Source organism: Phragmites australis, chromosome 19 (genome assembly GCF_958298935.1).
Source record: "Phragmites australis chromosome 19, lpPhrAust1.1, whole genome shotgun sequence".
Taxonomy (NCBI): Eukaryota; Viridiplantae; Streptophyta; class Magnoliopsida; order Poales; family Poaceae; genus Phragmites; species Phragmites australis.
This window is the reverse complement of record NC_084939.1, coordinates 23,126,258-23,151,273: the sequence shown is the minus strand read 5'-3', so window position 1 is coordinate 23,151,273 and position 25,016 is coordinate 23,126,258. Positions and strand designations below refer to the sequence as shown.

General features: G+C 43.1%; 1 protein-coding gene across 1 annotated transcript; it reads left to right on the top strand.

The window, feature by feature from the left end:
• The first annotated feature begins 15,746 nt into the window (after positions 1-15,746).
• Positions 15,747-17,665, top strand: LOC133900755 (uncharacterized). Its single transcript, XM_062341984.1, has 3 exons — positions 15,747-16,734; positions 16,862-17,207; positions 17,315-17,665. Exons 1-3 carry the CDS (start codon positions 16,086-16,088, stop codon positions 17,589-17,591), a joined length of 1,272 nt encoding a protein of 423 aa, XP_062197968.1. The 5' UTR covers positions 15,747-16,085; the 3' UTR covers positions 17,592-17,665.
• Positions 17,666-25,016: the final 7,351 nt, after the last annotated feature.

Below are 25,016 nucleotides of genomic sequence, written 5' to 3'. Positions count from 1 at the left end.
GGTTATTTTTGGTAAGCCGTCGAAGAGTAAAAAGAGAAAGAAAAGTGAGACGTGGACCGGCATGCTGTGGAAGAAGATGCCAATTTTCTTTAAGTATTTGCCCTACTAGAAGTACCTGGACGTTCACCATAACATCAATGTCATGCACATTGAGAAGAATGTGTGTGATAGCATCATTGGTCTCTTATTGGATATACCAGGCAAGACAAAAGATGAAATCTAGTCACGTAAGGACTTAGTACATTTTAAATTCAGGCCAAAGCTACACCCTGAAGGAAGACTAAACAGGAAACATTACCTTCCCCTGGCTAGCTACTCTATGACACCTGAGGAGAAAAAGGCAATGTGCAAGTGCTTACGTGGGGTGAGAGTCCCGACTGGTTACTCATCCAACATCAAGAAACTAGTCTCGATGAAATATTTGAAGCTAATCGGTACGAAGTCTCACAATTGTCATGTGGTGATGATGCAGATGCTCCCTATTGCAATCAGAGGTATCAAGCTAGGATACATAAAGGTTGCCATCACACGGTTATGTCACTTCTTCAACGCAATTTCACAGAAGGTGATCGATACTGAAAAATTGGGTGCTCTACATAGTTACTTGGTAGAGACTTTGTGCCAACTTTAGATGTTCTTCTCTTCATCCTTTTTCTATGTCATGGTACACCTCTTAGTTCACATTGTGAATGAGACTTGCACTGGACCCTATATTCTTACATCAGATGTATGCGTTTGAGCGGTACATGGGAATTCTCAAGGGATGTACGGAATCGTGCTCACCTAGAGAGGTCCATGATTGAGGGCTACAATACCAAGGAAGTCATTGAGTGTTACATCAATTACATAAAAGATGCGAAATCGATTGTTGTACATGTATCTCGACATGAGGGGAGGTTGTCTGGGAGAGGGATAAAAGGAAAGAAAAGATTCATCGATCATGATTACAAAGCAGTGGAAGAAACACATTTCACCATCTTGCAGTAGCTCAAGATAGTGGAGCCGTATATCGAACAACACTTAAATGAACTTCACACATAAAATCAAGGCCGCACAGATGATTGGATCTTGAAAGAGCACAAGCATTGCTTCACCACATGGTTCAAGAATCAAAACCTACCAGATGGTGAATCCATAGATAAAAAAATGTGAAAATATTGGCTTATGGCCCATTAAGTTTAGTTACATCATGGCAAGAGTATGATATTAATGGGTACACGTTTTATACCAAAGTAAAGGGCAAGAAGAGCACGACCCAAAACAGCAGCATTCGGATAGAAGCCTATGATACAACATGGGAAAAGAGCACCTACTATGGGTTCATAGATGAAATCTGAGAACTCGACTATGGAGTGAATCTACAGATCCCTGTCTTTCGTTGCAAATGGGCCAAACACCCAAATGACATGGCGATGGACAACTACGGATTCACAACTATGAACCTCAGCATTGTAGGCCACAAAGATGACCCGTGGGTACTCGCTGATCACGTCGCATAGGTTTTCTGTGTAATCTACCCCATGAATGAAAAGAAGCACATAATTGTTGCCAGAAAACAAAGAATTATTGGAGTTAAGAATGTGGAGGATGAGGAAGAATAAATTAGTTCGACGATGTGTCGCCTTTCGGAGATCCAGAAAAGATCAAACTTGTAGAAGCAACCCTCGATAGATCTGTGATGCCCTACATGCGCCTTGATGGTGTAGGAAAAATAGTTCAAGGCAAATAGTATTATATTATGTAACTTAGTTTTCAATGTGATGTTCATGTTATGTAACTTAATTTCCAATGTGACATTCATGTTATGTAATTTAATTTTCAATGTGATTACTGATTGATAAAAGTGACAAAATGATAATAATTAATAGGAAATGTCTAAAACAATTTATTTAACATGATTTCCACAGGCAGTTCGTTAAGTGAACCGCTTGTGAAAATGATTTTCACAGGAGGTTAGTAAAGTGAACCGTCTGTGGAAATAAATTTCTATATATAGGTGGTGTGCGACCCCAAAACCCTAGCCCATTAACGAACACCCAAAGCGACGTCAACCTACCCTCCTGAAACCCTAGCACCCATTTCCACCTCCTCTGACTTTGGCCGCTTCCTCCCCCGACTCCGGCATTTGTTCCACCGTCGTTCGCCGCCGCGCGTTCTCCCTCCCTGCAACGTCGCCGCCCCCGAGGAGGAGCTGGTGCCAAGGAGGACCCGCCCCATGCCGCCCCGTGCCACCGAGGAGGACCCACCCCGCTACCGAGGAGGATGAGCCGCCTCGCACCGCCACCGCTGAGGAGGAGCCGCCAACAAGGAGCTCAAGCATCGACGCCGACGCCATCTCGGAGTGGTGAATAGTCATCCCGTCGTGGTCCTTTCTTCTGCTCTATGTGATGCCCGTCCATCGTGCCACCGTGCTCTGTGTGATGACCGGCCATCGTGCCACCGTGCTCTGTCCAGATATCGACACGTTGTGGAATAATTTTTTTTTTTTTTTGGAATTGCTATACAACAATCAACCAAAGATTTTCATTTCAAATGGTTGGGGCACATTTGGGCGATACACAAACATAAAAATATAAGTTATGACATTTGGGCGATACACAAAAATAAAATCTGATGAGCTCCTGTTAGTCAGGATGTTGACTTTATGCAATATATATGTAAGGACATAACTATGTACATGTACATGATATGAAGCGTTGTAACTTGTGGAGAATATGAACTGTCGACAATGAGAGAGATAGAGATCTTACTGCTACTTGATTAGGGATATCGTGCATGATATTAAAGAGAGGGACATGTGCTCTGCCATGCAATGTGTTGGGTGGGAGGCAGATGGGTTGATGAGAGAGAGAGAGAGAGAGAGAGAGAGAGAGAGAGAGAGAGAGAGAGAGAGAGAGAGAGAGAGAGAGAGAGAGAGAGGGTTCCAGTGCTGGGGTGTGTTGAAGCAGCAGCAGCAGTTGTGGACTGACTGACTGATCCAAGCAAAAGAAAAACAAGCCACCGCAAAAGGTGACAGATTGGATCCACCACCCTAATCTTCTTTAGTCTATCATTTGTGAAATTCTCGTGTTCCAGCCGCAGCTTGATTTTCGATGGAGCAAATTTAGATGCATAGAGAAAATAAATTAATAGTGTGACGATCTTGGGTTTATGTTGTGCCTGTCATGAGAAATTTTCAGGGATGTGTTTTTATTTATTTTTATGTTTGTTTATAACTCAAATTTCACATTGCGTTCAGTTCATTTCTTAGTTATGTTATCTCAGGGTGCACTCTCAAGACTTAAAGAAAATTAGTTTGTTCAAATCGTTGTGCACCCAATATAAGTTACCGAAGGTACTATTTCCTCTACTGAAAAATTTGGGTTTTCATGGACGTATTCTCTACACAATCACAACACATTATAACCATTATATCCGGAGGGAGTATATAAAGAACACCAACACATGGATGGCCTATGATCTCATTAGACAGTTGCTATATACACACTTAGATTTTAGTTTCCAAAAGTTTCTTGCTTTGATTGATAAAAAATTGTTCCACTAGGATTTTATATCCAAATGAAAGTGTTATTTCTGTTCAGGTTGTAATGTTCAGTTTGGTTCAATATTCAAGAATTTAGTGAATGAATATGTGAACTTTTGGTTTCAATGAATTGAAATGTATCGCTATCAAGGCTTACTCACAAATTTATACAATTCTATTCACTCAATAAGCTATTTTATCTTGTGAACTTTTTTTCTGAAGAGAACCGCCTATGGAAATAGATTTCCACAAGCGGTCTCTTTTGCGCATATGGAAATCATCTATTTCCACAGGCATTCGATCACAGGCGGGTGCGCTAAACGCCTGTGAAAACGGGTTACGAACCTCCTCTAGAAATAGTTTTTATAGCAGTGACCAAAAGTTATAGTTTTCTGTAATATGTATCAAAATAGTTGCAGGTTTTTGAAAGTTACTCTAAACCCTATCATAGACAGGTATATGTTCCGTCTATACAAAAGTATCTATGATATTGAACTTAATTGTTATAGATAATTACAATTTTATCTATAATAGAACTACACACAGATGGTCTAGATAAAACATATGTTTGTAATATGGCTACACACATGTCAACTTCGCAATCCTCACAAACAGATTTTTCTAAAAAACATCTATGTGTATCAAGGGTCACAGACTGATTTTAAGGAATCATGTATGTATAAAGTATCACAAGCGGATTTTGCTGAAAAACCATTTATGTGACCATTTCCCCCCTAAGAACCTATTTTACTTCCTGACTGCCCTCATGATATAGTATACATTACATGCATTATATGCAAATTCACATAAGAACATCACACACACATATGAGCGCGCGCGCGCGCGCGCACACACACACACACACATATATATATATATCACATGCATCACATTTAAACTAATTAACATAAGAACATGGTTTAGAACATGGTTTACAACCTAATTAAACATAGAAATAACATTAAAAAAACATGATTTAGAACATTAACCTATACACCGATGGCGGAGCTTGGGCCAAAATTCAGAGGGGGGCGTTGAAGCTAAATAGGTTCCAACTGGGCTATAGGAGAGGTAAATCAATGAAATATGAGAGATTTAACCCAAAATATACTACAAAATATGGAAAATACACTACAAGGGGTAACAGCCCACCCTGGCCACAACAATGCTCCAACCCTGCTATACACAACATGAATCTCTAACAGCACGCATGTATTTCACCATAATCTCAGCAAAATTATTGTCTGCATACATCTTCTTGCTATCATCAGAATCAGGCATCATCCTGACTAACTCATTCATGCGCTAGAACCAAACAAAATTACTTCTAAATCTCTTGCCCTTGTTAAGTAAGAGATGATAGTTCAAAACAATCATGCAGTTCACGAAAATATCTTCATTGTGACGAATACCAATAGAGAAATTTCTATCAGGAATAAAAAACATAAGAACACGATTCACAGTATAAAATTGGGTCCACAGTGATACCCTTCATAGTAGCAAAAAATATTTGTTCTACATGACCGAAATCAACATCAAGTATCCTAACAGTGGAAGTAGGCCTAGAAACAACCACATCCTCTCAGCGTTTGATAGCAATGAACAAAGACGTATTCTATTATAGATCTGGAACACACAACAACAACACTCAGAACACATAATCAAACCCTAACAAAACCACGTGATACAATTCGAACTCACCTCAATGCAGCATCAAACCTTGATTAGTCGCCTAGATCTCGAACGTCCCTCGCAAAATCAACCCCTAACAAACCTTGAACTCACCATTACTGAAGGAGATCAGATGGCAACGAGAAAAATGAGAGAGATAAACTTCGTCACTTTAGTGAGGGAGATGAGCATTTTGTAAAAAAGGATAGTGAGAAGAGAAGCGAGGGGTCCTAGAAAATTATCTATGTCACTTCGTATGTTTTCACTATTTCTGTGGTAGTTAATACTAGTTGATTTAAACATCACTTAAATCAGCATCACTAGTTAAGTGTACACTTTGTTTATGAGAAGCTAATAAAGTGAAAAGAGAATAAAAATGTTAGATGTAAGTTAGGATGGACAAATATCATGACCAAATAGTTAACATCAATTGTTTCATAGGTACATGCATGAAAACGTTTTTTTTATTCACAATCTGGGAGACGAATTTATATCTTTTATTGTGTTTTCTATGATTAACACATAAAAATATTTCTTCTTTTGTTTGCTTATATTGAGCAATTGATGCATCGTATCCTGGAATCATTATCACTCTTTGATATATGAAAGTATGTGTGATGTTATCAGTGGACTGCGTATAAGGAGACACGACAGATCGAAAGAACAACACAGGAGGAATATACACAGACATTTAACTATCAAGGGAAAATAAAAGAAAGGTGATGTGTGGGACAGAAAAGTACATGACTTAAAAGGTGCGTGTTCGCGAGATATGATTAGGACTCTACAACGAATCAAGGAAGGCCCAAGCTAGCATTTTTTTAATGCTACAATATATCTTTTCTCTTTAATTATTTATTCAATATCCATCTCGAAGAGCTTGCACTTATATAATATGGAATGGGATTTGCTCTTTCTCTTCAAATTAACTAACTAAAGATCATTCCAGGGCCACGATTAAAATAAGAAACAAAAGTACTCTCGGCCCTAATGCTGACCTTAAATTTTAGAATAAATAATTTATTTGAATTCAAATTGTATTATATCAAATTCTGATTTCCAATGTAATAGATATGAAAACAGTGGAATGAAGTTGATTTTTACATATGAAAAGGTTAGTTGTATGGTAAGTTTTGTCAAATAGTCTGATTTTTTTATATATGCCATTATAAATACCACAATTTTGAAATATGACACTATACGTTCGGTATTTTTAAAAAATAATATTATAAATCTTCTGAAATTAGATCCATGTTATTATGAATCTCCTAAAATTGGATTCATACAATTACAAATCTCTTGAAATTGAATCCATACCATCACAAATCTCCTAACATTAAATCCATGCCATTACGAAATATGCCTGGAGACTAAGGTAATGGCATGGATCTAATTTCAGGAGATTTATAATGGTATATTTCTAAATACCAAAAATATAGTGGCATATTTCAAAACCATGATATTTATAATGGCATAAATCTAAAAAGCCCCTATTTTCCGTAGTTTCACTTCCTCGTCATTTAGTGGAAACTCTGGAATGTGCATTTTTTCCATATGTCTGAAAATATAGCCTAATTGGAATGTATTATGTACTCCCTTCATCCCACAAAGAGTTAATTTTTAGCATTTTCAGGACATATTAAGGTTAACGTGAAATGACTGATATCCCCCCACTTAATCCCGCATGCCACAAATCCAAGGCTTCATCCGCCTCGCTGCTACTTCAGTTTGCCAAGGCAATTCAATGAGTTTTCCACCTGATCGATGCACCCAATTAATGAAAAAGTGATTAACTTGACAAGTGGGAAAATCACAGCGCATAAAAACACAATCAAATTCACATAATAAAGTCATTGCGCACCCCTCGAATCTGAGATTATGCACCCACACTGACATGACGAAGGTGACGAGCGCCACCCTGACCCCCTCAGGCAGCCCCTGAACTACCCTGTGCACCTCGGCCTTAACAACAACAAGCTCCCTAGCCGCAGTGGCCGTGTCCACCACAAACATGAGGGCAGGCGGTCCGGGCCCCTCGGGGGGGTCCGGGGGCAATGCGTACTAGACACTGGAGTGCATGGGGAAAAGCTCAACGAGGAGCGCATCAGGTATGAGGCGACATGGGTTGGCAGCGGCCCAACGGAAGGTGTAAGACCAGCTAGCGAAGCCATGGTGCACGCGGAAGAAGGGGTTGAGCGGGGCACCGCAGGGCGGGGTCACGCAGCGGAGTAGCGGGAGGGGGTTGGGCGTTGTGGGGTGTTGCAGCGGCGAGTCGGCAAGAGAGGAACTGATGGGATAAGGGAGATAGAGGAATCGTGTGGAAGAGATAATATAAGGGAGAGGGATCGAGCCAGACCTCAACACACGAGCCAAAACTAGAGATAATACAAATTTTGGATCTGATCCAATATTCAGTGTCGACTCGTAACACAAACCGACACTGATAAAGAGTGTCAGTGCAGGTTCATGGTTACCAGCTGACACTAAAGTATCAGTGCCAGTTCATGGTTACTAGTCGGCATTGATACTTCGTCAGTGCCGGTTCTAGCTTAGTTGGCACTGATGATCTGGCGCGGATGACTAGTTATGTTGTACCCTAGGACAAGTTAGCACTATATTTTTATCATTATGATGATCTTGATTCTATGCTCTCGATCTTAATCATATTAATTAGGGACAAAGCAAAAGCAAATCCCATTGATGTAACATCATTTGCAAGAATTATATATGAATGATCAATATTTCATGCCATCAGATCACATGACGGGAGTTATATATATATTGGTTTTACCTTTTTTGCTGTAAATTTGATATTTTTAGTCACAGTGTGATGTGACAACTATCCAAAAAGGCCAGAAGTTAAAGGAAAAGTAGGACAGAAAATGATGTTATAATCTGTTGAGGGTGAAAAGCCAACTAATGCCTGGAACTTTAGGCAATTCGTGAAGATCAGCCAAAGTAGCCTTTTGAGTTCCATCCAAGCTAACCAACTAATAATTGGCATAATGAACAACCAAAACATTATATTGGGATAAGAAAATAAAATGCATGCGATCGACCTAGTTATATAACTAGGCAATTGGTTACAATCAAATATTTGCATACGTATATGTTACATCTTAATTACATGTACAATTAACATAAATGATCGATGATGATCTGAGTTCGCGATCAATCTTTGGTTCTCATTAGCATGCATGAGTGCATGCAGGCACTCGATCCTTTTTCCTTTCATGAACTTTGCGTCGTCGATCTTACTAGGTAGCTTCCAGTTCGATCGATCTATGATCTGTTCTCATGATTACCTTTGGAGGTGCAGGACTAAACAAATTAAGGCCCTCTAGATGCACAAAGGTGGTACCTTTAGTGCTCTTTAGAGCTAGCTAGTCTTCTACTATCTCATCATGGCCGCGCGATGGCCTCTCTTTTTCTTCTTGCATGGACCATGCATTTGTGCATCTATCTTTTCTGAATCGGGACCATTCACATATTTCTGCCTAGCTTGGTCCAGTTTCCATATATATATCTTGCCGACATCTATCTATACATCTATCCCAAGGGATGTTCATAGATCTGTTAGAGATATTGTATCTGAGTTAGAATCGGTCAAGACTTGTAGATATATATAACTTGTTTGCATCGGTTCAAACAAGGTTGGCTGTGACCACGGCTTGTAACGTGACCGATTAGGACTTTGTATTCCCTGCCAAGTTGCCGGCAATATAAATACACAAACGCAGCAAGGTGAGAACGCTTCTGTAGATTAGCTATACTGAAGATGCAACTCAATATAGAAGTATTGTTTGTGCTTTGTAATATTTAACTCTTACACGGTCAGATTTTTTTTTTTTTTGGTAATAAAGTGTCAATATTTTCGTTCCCGTACTACTCAGTATTAGACAGCAATCAAAAGAGTCTTGAGATATTTAAAGTGTACACTGGAGATAGGCCTACGAGTGCGAAAGCAAGCAACTATTTCAAGGTCAAGTACAGAGGCGAAGATAAGTTTTTGGCAAATGCAACAGCTAAAATCATGTGGGTACAAACGTTACTTGGCGAGTTAGGTATTTCATGCCCAAAAGCAATGTTTATGGTGTAACAATAATGAAGCTACTTATCTTTCTGTAAATCTTGTGTTTTATGCAAAAAAAACTAAATATATTGAAGTAGATTATCATTTTATAAGAGAACGGGTTGCTCAGAAACTTTTGGAGATACAATTTGTTCCTACAGGTGATCAAGTTGCAGATAGATTCACTAAACTATATATTGACAGTTAGAAGTTTAAAAGAATTTAACCACAATTTTAACTTAGATAAACGTTAGAGATATTGTATCTGAGTTAGAATCGGTCCAAGACTTGTAGATAGAACTTGTTTGCATCGGTTAGGACTTGTACCGTGACCGATTAGGACTTGCCTGACGAGTTGCCGGCTTTATAAATACACAAACGCGGTCTCGAGAGAGGTAAAAATGCTTCCGTAGATTAGCTAATTTTACTCTCTCTCTCTCTCTCTCTCTCTCTCTCTCTCTCTCTCTCTCTCTCTCTCTCTCTCATATATATATATATATATATATATATATATATATATATATATATATATATATATATGAGTTTCCTTGCAGTTTTGTCATGAGGAGAGATGACAGGAGCCTTTCAGAGCTGGCATGCATGCATAGGTGGCTCAGGCCTCAGGCTAGCTTGTTGGGCTGGCAAGGGCATGCATGCATGGGCCTGCGGAAAGGGCTCCTGCACCTTCGTGGGAGGTACGTACGCATGGATTCAGATCTTCGATTGCCACAGCCAGTCTTCTTGAAAAGATGTTCGATTCCAGCAGATTGCGTGCATGCAGGCATGTGTCGTACATTGGTCGTGATTGTGTCGTGGATTATTGGTTGCACGCATCTTGATGATATATGCCTGCATTTGCTAGCGACTGATCAGCTACATGCAACTAACTCGTTTTGAGAATCGCAAGCAGTATACTATTACTATTCAACCTGGGACTAAAAGCCTAAAAGGCTTTGCTGCTGCTGCTGCTGCTGTAAGCGGCATTGTACTATTCAACTCTAGTTAGCAGGCATTTTACTCTGTCACACATTTTTTCTTGTTTCTTTTGTTGTGTGTATTAAAAGAAACTTTCACTCTTACATGTACTAGATTTGCTTTTGGGCGGACGTAATTTTTTAGCGGAACATATGTGTACTAGATAGACCCAAACTGCAAATTTAGGCTGAAAAGAAGCCCAGAACACAAATTTGGGCCTACATTGAGCAAACTATCTGGTAGCCTGGGCCAAGGGAAGCCTTTCCATTCATGAGGGATAATTAGGCCCATACATTTGTTCCTAGATAACACTTGCTGCCTTCGGCTTTGTGCTTGTCAGTCGGGGCTCGGTCTCTACTCCTCTAGAAAACGAGTGATTAGCAGCTAGAATCTGAAACTTATAATTCATTTGAATCGAGCAGACAATGGATTTGTTTATGTTATTGTTTTGGAGAAAAGAATTTTTCTATTTTATTGGTAATTATAGTAGATGTTCAAACAAAAGGTTTAGATATTTACAAATGTGCTGACTGTTGACCTATAGAACGTCTTGTACGAGTAGTAGTTGTTTCTTAAAACATTTTAGCAACATTCTGATTAAATTGATTTTGAATTTAAGCATAATAAACATAATTTGACTGCCATGATATAACATAGCATATATGAACATTAGCATTTTATCATAATATAAAACAAGAATGATACTACTCATATTCATTCAATAATATATCATATATGACAATCAACAACATAAGGTAGGATAACACATGAAATAACATATGTTAATATATTTAGTGAGCTCTCAGTGCGGGTTACCGAATTAACGGTTATCCAACGCCAATGACTAAAACAAATCATCAACTAGTGTTCTAGATGGCAATTAACAAGTTCAATGTCTTGATTATCTAACAATTAAACTATCAACATATAACAATTGTTCTAACCAGGCTAGCAAAGCAGATATAATAATATTAATTGCCAACAAATAAACAAGACAATATACTAGAATATGAAATTCTACATAACTGCACTCTAGAACGACTATTGTACTACCACACTAGTCTCCCCAAGCCCACTATCATCATCGAGCAGAAAAACCAACCAGACTAGCATGCAATTCTTCCTAATACCAGCACATATATTAACATACATATGATATAGCAAATTGCAAGCTTAGTTTTAAAAGGCAACGGTAATGATCTTACTTTCCAACAAAGAAGCCAAATGCAAGGCACGCGAATGCGCTGTTCCAAAAAATAGACGCCCCCCTCTATGCCAAGGTCAAAGGGTGAATGTTCTCTAAGATACAATGCCTAGCACCTGCTGCAAGGCATATTGCGATAAGTACCCGAGGATCAGTAATCACCACAACAGCAAGGGTCCAACTCCAGGTCAAGAAGGCTATTGTCAATCACCCAAACACAGTAGCGCACACAAGCACCACGGTCATCACGCACGCGCGCACTGGCACGTGACGTCGCACACAACCATGCCAAAGCGACGCAAAGACATCTGACCGGTGCTCACGGACATCAGAACAGCCACAAGCAAAGCACGCAGCCACTGCCGCCGCCGAGAGCGCTACGATTGCCGCCATCCCCAATCACCTACAAATAGGTGCACACAAAGGCGTGAACAGGACAACCACACTACCACAACACCAGCGACAGCAAAACAGCCATAGCATGCATAAAGGTGAGCACCCAAGGCCAACCGCACCACCAACCAAGTCGCTGGTCCGAGCCATCGCCGAACTCATACAAGCGGGTGTCGCGCTTCATAGTGGAGCCCACCTCAGGAAGGCAAGCCGCAACACCACGGGCACCACCACACCGACGAGGCGGAACCGAGTAGGCACAGGCAAGGGAGAAGTGGACAAGATTGCGGGAGGCCGGGTGGAAATCTCGTGGAAAGAGAAGAGGTTTCATTCAGATTCTTTAGAGGGAAGAAAAGGAAAACTGTTCGATCCTATATCCTCTAACCGAGAGATCGGATAGGCCACGTCCCAACGGTCAGGAGACTTAGCCAAACAGACATGCCCCACTAGGGCGGAGGCGGCCCCTTGACGGCGGCGCCACCTCCCTGCTCCTCCCCCTCGCCTCTGGATAAGGGTGCACCCCCTCCAGTGCTGGGTTGCTCGGCCTAAAGGCCTTGTAGCAGCCCAGTGCGGGATGGCATATCCCATTTTTTTTTCTTATTTTTCAATTTAGAATTTATTTATAAATTCAAATTTGATTCCATTCAAACTTAAATTTAAAAAGGAAAACCCCGCAAATTCCAACGGTAGAATGCTGGAAGTAGATGTACGGCACCCAGTGGGGAAAAAAGGGATAAACGAAATTAAACACTAGTTGGGAGATATGAGAGTGGAGATATGAAGATTATGTGTTTTGTTTAATTTTTTGGTTTGAATATAGTGGGAGAAACTTCCTGGCTCTACATTGTGAATTTGTGAGATGTACACAGACACAGCCTAATAAATTATTACATTGTTGTAGTACGAAGCTGCGAACTCATAAACATGACAAGTCACATGATTTTTGAGGTAAATTCGAGCAGTGTATAGCCTATGATGAAATCCACACCTATGCGTGACCAAGTATTCTTAGCTGAACCTGATACTCCCTCCGTTTCATAATACTTATCATTTTTTATTAAAAAAATCTTCCTAAAATATTTAACATTTTATGTATCTCAATATATTTTTTATCACTCTTTTCCATTTTGCTCCTATCAATTCATACTTCACCTTGTTATTCCTATAACTCAATACTAATTATAAAAAGATATTTTAGTTATAAAATATTTTACTAATGATTATCTAAATCTCTATAATTAATCAAAATTATCAAGTATTATGAAACTGAGAGAGAATAAAATAGTCATAAATGAATCAACAGGCATTACATTTGCAGGCCAGTACGTCCAAATGCCACCTCTCTCTCTACTTTTAGGAATTTGTCTTTGTACGCTCTTGTATAATATCGACTTATTTCTCTTGGGAAAAAACTTGTATTAAACTTGAATATTGAGTACTCTTTGCATATTTAGGCTCCTCCTTTCTTACTGCAATGCTTGCAGTGTGATCATAGTCATTGACGGATGTAGAGTAGTCAGGTAGAGGGCTTATCTATCTCTCTGTCTCTTCGTCTTTCCCTTTATTTTTTTCTTCCTCTCCCTCATCCATGACAAAAAAAAAGTGTTAGAAGGGCTAAGGGGGTTTCCACTGACTGTGAAGCAATAGGGGGGCTGGAGCCCCCTAGCCCCTTAGATTCACCAATGATCGTAGTCCTAATGGTCGATGATGAGGAAACCTCTTGTTCTTAAAAAAAAAAAAAATCAATCTCTCGATGAAGAGTGTGCATGCATGCAACGGACGAACACAATGATAGGTGGGACCGGAGAAAGGCAGGGATGACAATGAGTCGGATCAGGACCGGGTGGAGCAAAATCATGCCCGACCCGAAACCCAATAGTCCCAACCTGACTCGAGCTCTAAATGACAAACAGGCGGAAATTGGGACCTGAACCCACACCCATCGGGTTGGGGAGCACGCTGACTGAGCGGGGCGGCGGAGGGGAGGTGAGGCAGTGATGGGAAGACCTAGTGAGGCAGCGGGGCACTAGGCTGGGCAGCAGCGGGGAGGCCGGGTGGGATGAACGGGGCGACGGGCTAGGCGACAACGGTCGGTGGGGAGGCCGGAAGGGGTGGCCGGTTGGCTTGGCGTCAGGGAGGCCGTGTCAGGTGGCGAGGCTGGCAGGCCACGCGAGGGGTGAGGGTGGGAGCGTCAGGTGTGCGTTTGATGGCTTGGGTGAGTTGGGCTAGGCCTATGTGCGTGTGAATGATTTCGGGTGACCCTTGGGCACCCGTGGGTGAAATTAAAAACCCGTTCTTAATCCGATCCATTTCGAGTACCTGACCTACTAGACTCGTGAGCGAAAATCTAGACATGAACCTAGACCCATCAAGTGTAGAACCCACCAGTACCTGGACCCATGGTTTCAATTGCGATCCTGGAGAAAGGAAGCCGTGATCGGCATTGACAACCGTTGAGCGTTATCGCCTCTCCGTCCACCCAGCTATATACGGACATGATACTTTTTGACCCATTTTCACCCTGAGTTGCACACGGGAACCAATTCAAATCTCATAGAAACGCACCAATGAAATCGACCGTAGTACTCATCGACTGCCACCACATAGATCACCGCTAATTATTGCATCAATCCAGACCAAATCAACCACGAACAGGGATGTGGACGGGGAATTCCTCATTGAGGAATGGTTCCTCATCCCATCCCCATTCCTGGATAAAGAAAAATTTCCTATCTCCATCCTTGCCTCTGCTCGTGGGGACTATTTTTTCCCTATCCCCATCCCCACATGGGAAATAGGGACCTAATGGAGAACCCATCCCCGCTAACAATTGAAGAGTCAGCCACCCACCTAGCCTCTCTCGTGTTCGCCGGCTCACCTAGCCGTTGGGCTACAACGCCTCGACTTGGGCACCCCGCCAGGCTCCCTCACGCACGCCCACCTGGGCTAATGCAGCCTACTGGGCCGACCCACACTACGCCGAGCCACGCCTGGCTCCCACCTAGGCTACCACCGCGTGAGTTGTGCTGCTGGCTGCTGGACTGTAGAGGTTACTACCGCCGGGCTGAAACGGGTCCCAAGGAAAACAAGGATGATGAATGCTTCCCCATACCCGTTCCTACTAGACCCGATGGGGATATGATTTCTACCATTTGTATCTCTACAACGGGGACAAAATATCTCTATCCCTGTCCCCTAATAGAGAAATTCTCCGCGGAGAATTAGGAATTGGGTCCCCATTGACATCCCTAACCACGAAACTCTTTTTTTAAAACTTTAATATAACACATAGACTTACACACTCACGCTATCACGCATACACACTCACACAACGCTTACTAAAGACCATAAATACAGAGCTTAGAGATTAATAAAATCACCATAGACGTCTCACTGTCAACAGGTATATCATCCATCACTAAAAAATATTCTATATTAATAAGACACACATAGCATAAACATAGAGTTTAATCATTAATAGATTGAAAGTGCAATCACCTCCACTAACTTCTCAACAGCGAAGCTCCCACGCACGCATAGCGGCCCAACGCATATCCTTTCCGCCAATGATGGAGCGCAGTGTACTCGCAGGGCTTTTGAGGCAACGGCTTTCCATTACACGCACCATCGCCAGGCACTGGCGCCACAATCATCTTGTACGTCAAAAATCGCAAGAATTCCTGGTGAAGTGCAGGTTCAGATGCCGAGTTGCTCTGCGGAGTTGTCGCGTGAATCAGCCCTGGCTTTGCTGATGTGAAGTTCAGAACAAGAGGGCGCCCTGTTCCATTCAGATGTGGTACAAATGACAGTTTCGGCCTTGCAAACACAAGCCCCTGGTACATCCGTACTTGTAAACAATTTACAGTTTGCTGAAACAAGACATTACATGGTTCTCTCGATTGTGTTCGAGACAAAGAGATGACGAGAAACAGGTGCTGATCACATCACATTGTTCCAGTCAGGATTGGGAGCATCATTGCTGGCTGCCCATGCCATCTCACACACACACCAAGCCCGCTTTCAGGCTTTCCTCCTTGGCATCTGTGGCCTTGTGTGTCTTTTCATTCACCTCCACCAGCCAGCATTAGGAAATAAAGAGGGCCATTAAGGGCACTAATCCTAGAATAATCATGGAGCAGTGCAGCCTAAAGTGACCACAGTTTCAGGCACATTCCCCCATTCCAGCAATCCTTTCCTTTCTCCTGCAATCAAAGCTACAGAAAGGAACAAACCTAGGTACATAGATCATGTCTTGTCCTCCAATGGATGCTAGTGCAGCCAAGAACCAAGGCAAAGGCAAGAAGATGAGCAGAGGAGCTGGGAAGAAGCCATCTCAGTCCTCTTGGATGGTCATGGGGTTCTACCCTTCCTCCTCCGACAAGAACAGAACCCAATCGGCAGCGGCAGCGGCAGCAGAAGGCAAGAACGGCAGCACTCACAAGAGCAGCGGCGGAGGCGGCGGCAAGAAGAAGAAGAGGATCATCGGCATCAGCCGGAGCATGACGTGCGCGGGGTCCATCTGCAGCACCAAGGAGAGCTCGGTGACGAGCCGGGGCGGCGCCACCGCCCGTAGCGCCTCGGGCAGGTCGCTCAAGGCTCCCGACGACACCGCGTCCGCCGCGGCCATCTCCGCGACGTCGTCATTCAACTCTGAGACTACCGCGGCGACCACCGTCAGCTCGTCCTCCCCGCTCTCGTCGGCGCTCTCGTCGCCACTGTCGTCGTTCGGCGGCTCCTTCAGGGCGGTGCAGATCAGGAAGCTCTCCGGCTGTTACGAGTGCCACTCGGTGTTCGACCCCAAGAGCCTTGGCACCGCCGCCTTCCCCTGCGCCGGCTGCGACGAGGTGTTCGTCAAGGCCGAGTCCCTCGAGCTCCACAGAGCAACCATGCACGCAGGTATCTTCTAAACAAAACGTCTTGCATCGTTCAAAGTCTCACATCCTCCACCATTTATTCATGCCAAGTATATATGCACATAGCAATTGTGCAAATCTTATGGTGCCATGGGTGATTGCAATGGCAGTTTCAGAGCTGGGCCCGAATGACACGAGCAGGAACATCGTGGAGATCATCTTCCAGTCGAGCTGGCTCAGGAAGCAGGGCCCCGTCTGCAAGATCGAACGGATACTCAAGGTGCAGAGCAGCGACCAGACCGTGAAGAGGTTCGAGCAGTACAAGGAGAGCATCAAGGAGATGGCGAGCAATGATGAAGGCAAGAAGAACCCCAGGTGCGTTGCCGACGGCAACGAGCTCCTCAGGTTCCATTGCACCACCTTCACCTGCGCCCTCGGCGCAGCCGGCGGCACTGCCCTGTGCCGGGCGCCGTCGACGCGGTGCAAGTTGTGCGGTATCATCAGAGATGGTTTCAGGTACTTACTGAAGTAAACATTCACATATCTGATCATGTTTTTCAGACATACCAAAAACATAGTTTTATGGAAGAACTGTTTGACAAAAAAAATATATCTATCATCAGGTTTGACGGAGATGGGAAGATTGCGACAATGGCGACGAGCGGGCGTGCCCACGACATGGCGCAGGTGTCGCCGGACGGAGAGAAGAGGGCGATGCTGGTGTGCAGGGTTGTCGCAGGGAGGGTGAAGAAGGCCACTGACACAAGCTCTTCAGAGGACTGTGACTGTGACTCTGTCAGCCCATGCTCAGAGGGGGTCTACTCAGATTTGGATGAACTCTTTGTCTTCAATCCTAGAGCTATACTGCCTTGCTTTGTAGTCATATACAGTGGCTATTAAGTCATAACCACTAGTGTAACTTAATCAGTTAATTTTGCCGCTACTTTTGTTCTAATTCACTCTGTTGTTGCTTATTCCTGTTCATCAGTTCATAAAAGCAAAATTTCTGGCTCTGCAGGTTCTGACCAGCATATCATGATAGTATCAATCATAACAGTAGCTAAAACCACAAGAATCATTCAAAATAATTTTCAAAACAAACATGTACAGGCACAACATGACTACATGAGAATAAGTTAATGCACTGCACACAGAACCAGTGACTTGTGACAGCTTCCAAGATCAAACTAATGCAATATCAAAACACGGTTTGTCTTCATGTGCTTAGCTCAGATCAGACGCTTACCTCCATAAGCATGTAGCTGCTTCCAAGAAGTATCTAGACAAGAGGCTAAGAACAACAGATACTTTGGAAGAAGCAATTAACTGCAAATCTTATATTCCCTGGAAATGCTACCATCCAGCTACATCCAACTCAATGTACTTCAAAATGCAAATATAATACTGATCCCTAGCAAGTGCAGCTCTATAACTGGTTAGATGTGATGGTGATTGTACCGTATTTTAGTCCAAAGTATTATGAGGATGTCTGCTTGTGCACAACAAGACCTACAAGCTGATTCTAGACAAACAATTCGTAGGTTCAGGATTGTTTGTTAACCATTGTTAATCTAGTTTTCCCATGGCATGTTCTATCCATAGCAAAACAGGACGAACAACAAGAGCAAATGACAGCAAAGAGTGTCATCTGCACAGCTTAAAAGAAGATCAGTGTCCTCAAGCTGTCTGTCTTATTCCATTGGATGCTGCGAACAACGTGCTTAGAACGCTGCGTTTAGATGTGGGGGTATATCAAGATTCGACTTAAAAGTAAGAAATGTGCACCAAATTTATATTCTAGTGGCTACCTATCTGCAGTTTAAAATGTGCAGGACCTGCAGGCAGGGAGATGCAAACCATGTGGTGCTCAATTGGCTCAGAAAATTGGTCAAAATCATCAGGCATGCCTACTCCTTCGAATAATCTTGTCCTAAGCAAGTTTCATCACAAAAATAACAAATTTTTAGAACCAACCTTTTCATTACAAGATGGATAAAAAAAATGCCAACTTACTGATGGTGAAATGCCCATGAACTAGACAAATGAGAATATGTTCATTCAGGCCAGCCCATCATAATGCTCATATTGCAATATATTCCATTTCAGCTATTTATCTTCTTTTTTTTGTGGGGGGGGGGGGGGAGGGGGGGAGGATTCCGTTTCAGAAATTTATAAGGACATAGAGGTAATTTCACATTGAAACAAATATAGCATAACCTGTACATTAACAATTTATACTAATTTCAATTTCACTTCAGTCAAGGAGCTAGTAATACGCTACTCATTTGAAACATCCAGATATAACAAACATACAGAATCTATTATGAGTCATGATGGATCACAAACAGAAATAAAGCTTACCGTGCAACAAGTACCACAACGAAATTTAACCGACAACACAGAGTAATAACATACAAAACTACATACATGCACGTATTAGGAGACGGAGACCAGCACAGTGCGCGCGTGAATCTTCGCCGTGAGGAAGATGGTCCACAGAGCGAGATAGAAGCTTGCGATAACCGAGAAAGTCCACACAGCACGCTGCGGCCGGTGAACCACAGCGCCAACGACGTGAACAAAGCATAGGCCGTGCGGGCAGGGGTGAGCTTCTTAGAGACGGTGCCACGGGTAGGGGGGCTCTAGATCTTGTGCCCGGTGGGTGTGTCGTCTTCCACAACACTCTGGGTTTTGTGGCAACGGGGTGTTGTTCTCTATCCCGTCGCCCTGGTCGTCAGTGACTTCCTTCTTCTCGACGCTGCGGTCGACGGTGGAGGGGTCGCCGTTCTCATCAGAGCTGGGTTTGACGGTGGAGAGGACACCGTTATCCGTATCCACCACCTTGCCCGCCCTTGACGCCGACAACGGGAGGAGCAGGAGCTATGTTGTTGCTAGGGCGAGTGCTCTCATCAGCCAAGCCCAAGGGTGAGGGCGGCTGCGAGGCAGGATGGAGCTGGTGGGAATTTTGGATCTGCTCTCCCATCTGATCTAGCGCGTCGCTTGGGTCTAGGTTACTGTCCTATTGGGAGGGGAGGATCACCTGACCTAACTATCCTCTAACATGATCACTGATGCATGAGCCTAACACGTCCACGCGTCAATAACCACGTCAGAGGGCAGTTCACATCAGAGAAACCATTTTCTATTGGGAGTAGGCCTGAGTCACATTTTCGGATCGATCGATTGCCTCTTGAATCGCCTTGGGATTGCCTCTTGACTCTGAAATTAACAGGCCATCCGTACCCTAAACTAGTGCACGTGGATCGTGCATTGCACGCACATTTCGCTAGGCGCAGTGGATTGGGGTGGCATCCCCATCCTAAATCTCCTCCTGTGATGCTCGGCTGCAGCCTTTGCCCCATGTTGGCATCATGCATGTCGTTTTAGCAACAATATCTCCAGGATCCAGCGAGGGTTTGTCTCGCGTCCATGGACTTTTTTATGGCATTGCCAATTTGCCATGGCGGATTGGGTGGGTATGGACAGCTCCAGACTTGAGGGAAAACTCTAGATCGAACTTCTTAGTCAGATCCAACAAAGGTGACATCTGCGGTGTCGTTTCACTCCCTGGGGGCATTGTCATGAGGCTATGGTGTCATTCCGTCTGTGGTGTTTTTGGGTGAACATCTATGATCTAGTTTCTTGGATCAGATGGAGATATCGTTTCTAACTTCGCTTTTCTCTTAGAGGCCTCGTTCCGAAACTATAGATCTCCACCTCTTCATTGGACGAGGCTCGCCTGACTTAACTGCCCTCTGACATGATCACTGACGCGTAGGCCCCTCCACGCTTGAGCCCATGCGACAGTGACCACGTCAGAGGATAGTTCACGTTAGATGAACCATTTCCCTCTTCATTGCAGTAAAGGCCAATGGACTACGGTGTGGATGCTTGCGGTCAATATCTTTTCTTCGTGCTAAAATAAATTAGGTCTCGTATATTGGACTTTATTGCTGCCGGTTGGCATTGAAACCAATGTTATCTTTAAGTTGGCCGATATAAGCATATGCCATATGTCGTCCCCCATCGTAGTGATGAAGGAGGATTGGAATTTTGGGAGTTGATGAGACAATGTGAATCGGTAGAGGATGATAATGGAGGCCGGTATTTCTCTCTCTAAGTGTATGGAGGAAGTAGTAGCAAGCAAGTATCTAGTACGACCCTATTTGCACAGTCTTTCAGAAAACAACAGACTGATACAGGATGAGGAATCAAATCCCCACCGATCAGACTCCCACTTTAGAACCTAACCACCGGGCTCCTTGCCTGTCCACATCTAAAATTAGAGATCATATCATTGGGAGGCTTCTAACCGGAATCCATCCCGAAAGTGTTTTTTTTTTTCCTGTCTATTGGACACTTTGGTCCAAATCCAACCCTGTTTGCATGTAGTATAAACTGAGAGAGAGATGGAAAAAAGAGAGGCTATTTTTAGGGACATGGACATGCGCCTTTAATTTCGACTTGCCGAATTAATGGTCGCCAGCAGCGGATTGCGAATGGAAGGGAAAATTTCGCAACACATATCATCTATCAGGGCTGTTTATTTATGTTAAGATTTATATTAAAAATAGTAAAAAAATTATACGGTTTGTAAAAATATCAACGAATAAATAAGTATGATGTAAAAAATAATAAACGATCGAGATAAATCGTGTGTGCGCATTATATTGTGGAGCTGCATTTTCCGATTGCGGACGGCATACTCATCTATCCCAACGCTAGTCGCAACGCACTGCGCCGTAGGCAGGCAGAATAGTGAGCCTGCCCGAACGTACCAGCGGCGCGCGGGGGTGCTGCGTGTGCCAAGGGGCCGGCGAGATCGATCAGGTCGGCGTGAGACGCGGGTGCACTCATGCCATCGTTGGGAACGCATCGGTTGACGGAGCATGGTGCGCTGTGGCAGGCTGAAGAATCGAAGGACCTACGACCAAGGCAGGCATGCCATCGCGCCCGCAGCGCTACTTTATACGTACAACTCGATCATCATGTACGTAGCAGTACAAGAAAGATTATAAATTATTGATGAGCCCTCGTCAGCTTGGGAAGCAGTACTACGTTACCCGGCCGGCCCATGAACGAACAAGTTATGAGTAGCCAGCGTTACAGGTGGTGTCGCTTGCAGCTAGTGAGTGCCAGAACTTTTGCATGCAGGGCATATGAAGGTTTTTTTTTAAATGGTGCAAGGCATATATATGAAGTTGGCTGTGCAACCAGCAGTACAAAACCTGTGTATATATGTATATATATACAACAAGTATGTTCTACGTGTGTATATATATACAACGAGTATGTTCGGCACATACATCCTTTTTTTTAACTTTCCCTCCATGAAATATGATGCAAAGGATATTATTTTTAAAAAAAATTCACAAAAGGTCTTAGAATTGTCTTTAGTTTTTTTAGATTTTTTTTGATTTTGTTTAAATTTTTTTAATTTTTGAGGGTGTTTTTGCAACAAAACTAAATCTTTGGGGTTTTTTTGCAACAAAATAATTTTTAGGGAGAAAATCAAAATCCAAGTGATTTTTAAGAGGGTTTTTTTTATTTTTCCCATTTGTGGATCTGAATGACATCTCTAAACAAGCTTTAAACAGTGTATTTTACTTTTTAGTAAATATAGTTTGCAAATAGTCTAGGTATGTAAGTGAAGATGAGAGCTGGGACTTAAAGGTCTGTTTGTTTGAGTTTCTGCTTTTGAGTTTTTCTGAAAAGCTATGTTTTTGGTTTGTCTGAAAAGTTATTTTTGGAAATAGGCTATTGATTTTTACAATAAATTTTTAGCTTCTCAGCACATAGCTTCTCAGAAAAACATATCTTAGCGAGCTTCTCAACTTTAGTTCATTTTCCTCAAAAGCAGGCTTCTGGCTTTTCCAGAAACCACTTCTCCAGAATCCTGTTTATTCTGACTTCTGGCTTCTGCCAGTAATAATAAAATCAGAAGCAGGAAACAAATAGGACCTTAGATTGGGTCAGACTGGCTTGGCCCGGCACCCTTCGGACCGTGCCTGACGGCACGAGGATCTGTGCGTGCCGTGCCGGCACGTCTCGCCACGGGCGAGGCCCAGGCACGGCATGACAGCACGACGGGCTGCGTCGCGTCGGGTTGGAACTGGTCCGGTATGCGTACGCCCTCTCCCTCCCTCCCCGCCTCCCTCACCGATCGCGCCCGTGGTGTCCTCGGAATCACAGCCATAGCGGTGGATCTCGCGGGCCGCTATCCCGTTCCAATGGTATCCCATTGCCTAGTCATGTTCTTTTATTTTGCACCACACAAACTTTGAATTTAATCCTAGAATGCATATAGCTTTATACGAGTCCACTTAATTTAAAGATAATTATATGCATGCACTTATCTAAATTTGTCTAATGGTATATCTAACCCGACGATCAGTGTGATACTACATTCTATTAAGGCTGGATGATCATTGTTGTTTTACAAAGCAGTTTGATATTTCTCATAGATAATTGAATTAATTTAGTAAGATAAGCCGGTGGCAATTACAACGATATCTTGTCTGTTTGTTTTGTTTGGCTTGGGCTTGGCAGAAACCTGAAGATATTCTTCTCGTCGGTTGAAGCATGTTCCCGGCCATGCATTTAGGCAAGAGATTTGTGTAGGCTTTGTGCAGCAAGACGATGGTCCATGAGATCAATTAGTAGAAGAGACAAGTTATGTGTAGTCACGCCGGCCGGCTTGCACACGTTGCCGCCGCCGCGCTGCGCCTCGAGGTCCAGCGACGCTGCGAGAGCTGGCAGGAGAGAGGGAGGCGCAGGTAGCCGGAGTTGTGTTGGTGCTGCATGTACCTGGACATGTAAGGCGATCAACACAACCGTCGGGAGCAAACAGCACATGTTACCGAATTGCATGCATGCAACAAATAACATAAGATCAAGCTCAAGGGAGTCCTTTCACGAGCAGATTCTCGTTGTGAAGGGATTTTCGTTCCCTTCAGCGTTCCCAACGGTTTCCCTTCACGACGGAATTCTTAGGGTCATTCCCTTCAGGATGGGATTCTCTCTCCGTTCCTTTTACGATTCCCCTCGAAGGAAAGTTGTTGGAGATGAGAGGAAATAAAGGAAATGAGAACAGGAAAGGGAATCGAGAAGGGAACGAAATGAAGAAAATATGGTTAGGGATAGTCTAAGGCGGATGAATTAATCTGGTGGCGAAAGCGCATCCATGTTCCAGCGCTAGGTGGTGAGGTTTTCTCGTCTGCCATCTTCTTGGATTGGATAGTTCTCAAGCCCATAAAAAGAGCCTGTTCTTCCCTGCGCCATGAACCAACGGTGAACCTACTGTGTTGCCTTGGTCGTCGTCTTCCATTTCCCGAGGCCACTCTGCCATCGCCGTCCACGCGAGGATCGGAGTAGAATAAGCGGGCAGGCGAGACTCCCAGCTCCGGCGGATACGACACTCGACGACCTGCATACACCGCTACCTGAACCAAAGAAATCTAAACGGATGAAAAAAGATGAACAATTCACTGATACTTCGCCGTATGGTTGTGGGCGCCGGAAAATTAACTACTCGATTAAGCAGTCTGGCCATGTGCAGAGATGATGTGGCATGGTTATCTTTATTTGACTTGGTCCGAGAGTCTTTTATGTTTGTTCATGCGCCAGGAGGAAGCATTGATCATTGTAGGGACAGGTGGATTAATGGACGGCTCGACTTGTTAAGGCTCACTTCGATTGCGAGCTAGCTCGGCTTGGCTTGTGAAGACTAAGGAGCTGAAAAGAGAGTTCGGCTCAATTTGTTAGAAAGCTCAAGCTGGCTCGTTTACTCACGAGTTCAGCATAGATCAATTTCAACATCAAGAACCCATGTAAGCTTAATCATTTTAATAATATGTAAGCATGTTAATAATATCTAAAATAATAACCTACGATGGTATTACGAAAATTACCAACGTGTGACAATAAATAAAAAAACAAAGATGTTTTAACACTTAATATAATTTTTATAAATATTTTGTTTGGCTTATAGGTTGGATTACAAGTTAAGCTTATCCAAATGTAATAAAATCACTGAACTGTTGAACTCAAAGTTTAAAAGTGTTAGATTTATCGAGCCTTACGAGCTAATCGAGTGACTGTGAGCCGGTTCTTAACAGAAAATAGAGCCAAGTCAGCTTGCGAGCTTGAGCCTTTTTGCCAAGCCTACTCCATCCTGCACCCGGCGTAGTTGTATCATTTTATGAGCCTGTTTAGTACAACTGAAATTTATAGGTTTTTTTTAAAAGCTATTTATCTGAAAAACTGCTTATAGTTTTTGTGGAAAACGGTAAGTTTATAGGTTTAATTTTTAACTCTCAGCACATC

Coding starts and splice junctions, on each gene's coding strand:
- LOC133900755 (XM_062341984.1), top strand. CDS start 16,086: ATGTCTTGTCCTCCAATGGATGCTAGTGCAGCCAAGAACCAAGGCAAA. Junction 16,735..16,861: donor CAGAGCAACCATGCACGCAG/GTATCTTCTAAA, acceptor TTGCAATGGCAG/TTTCAGAGCTGGGCCCGAAT. Junction 17,208..17,314: donor ATCATCAGAGATGGTTTCAG/GTACTTACTGAA, acceptor ATCTATCATCAG/GTTTGACGGAGATGGGAAGA.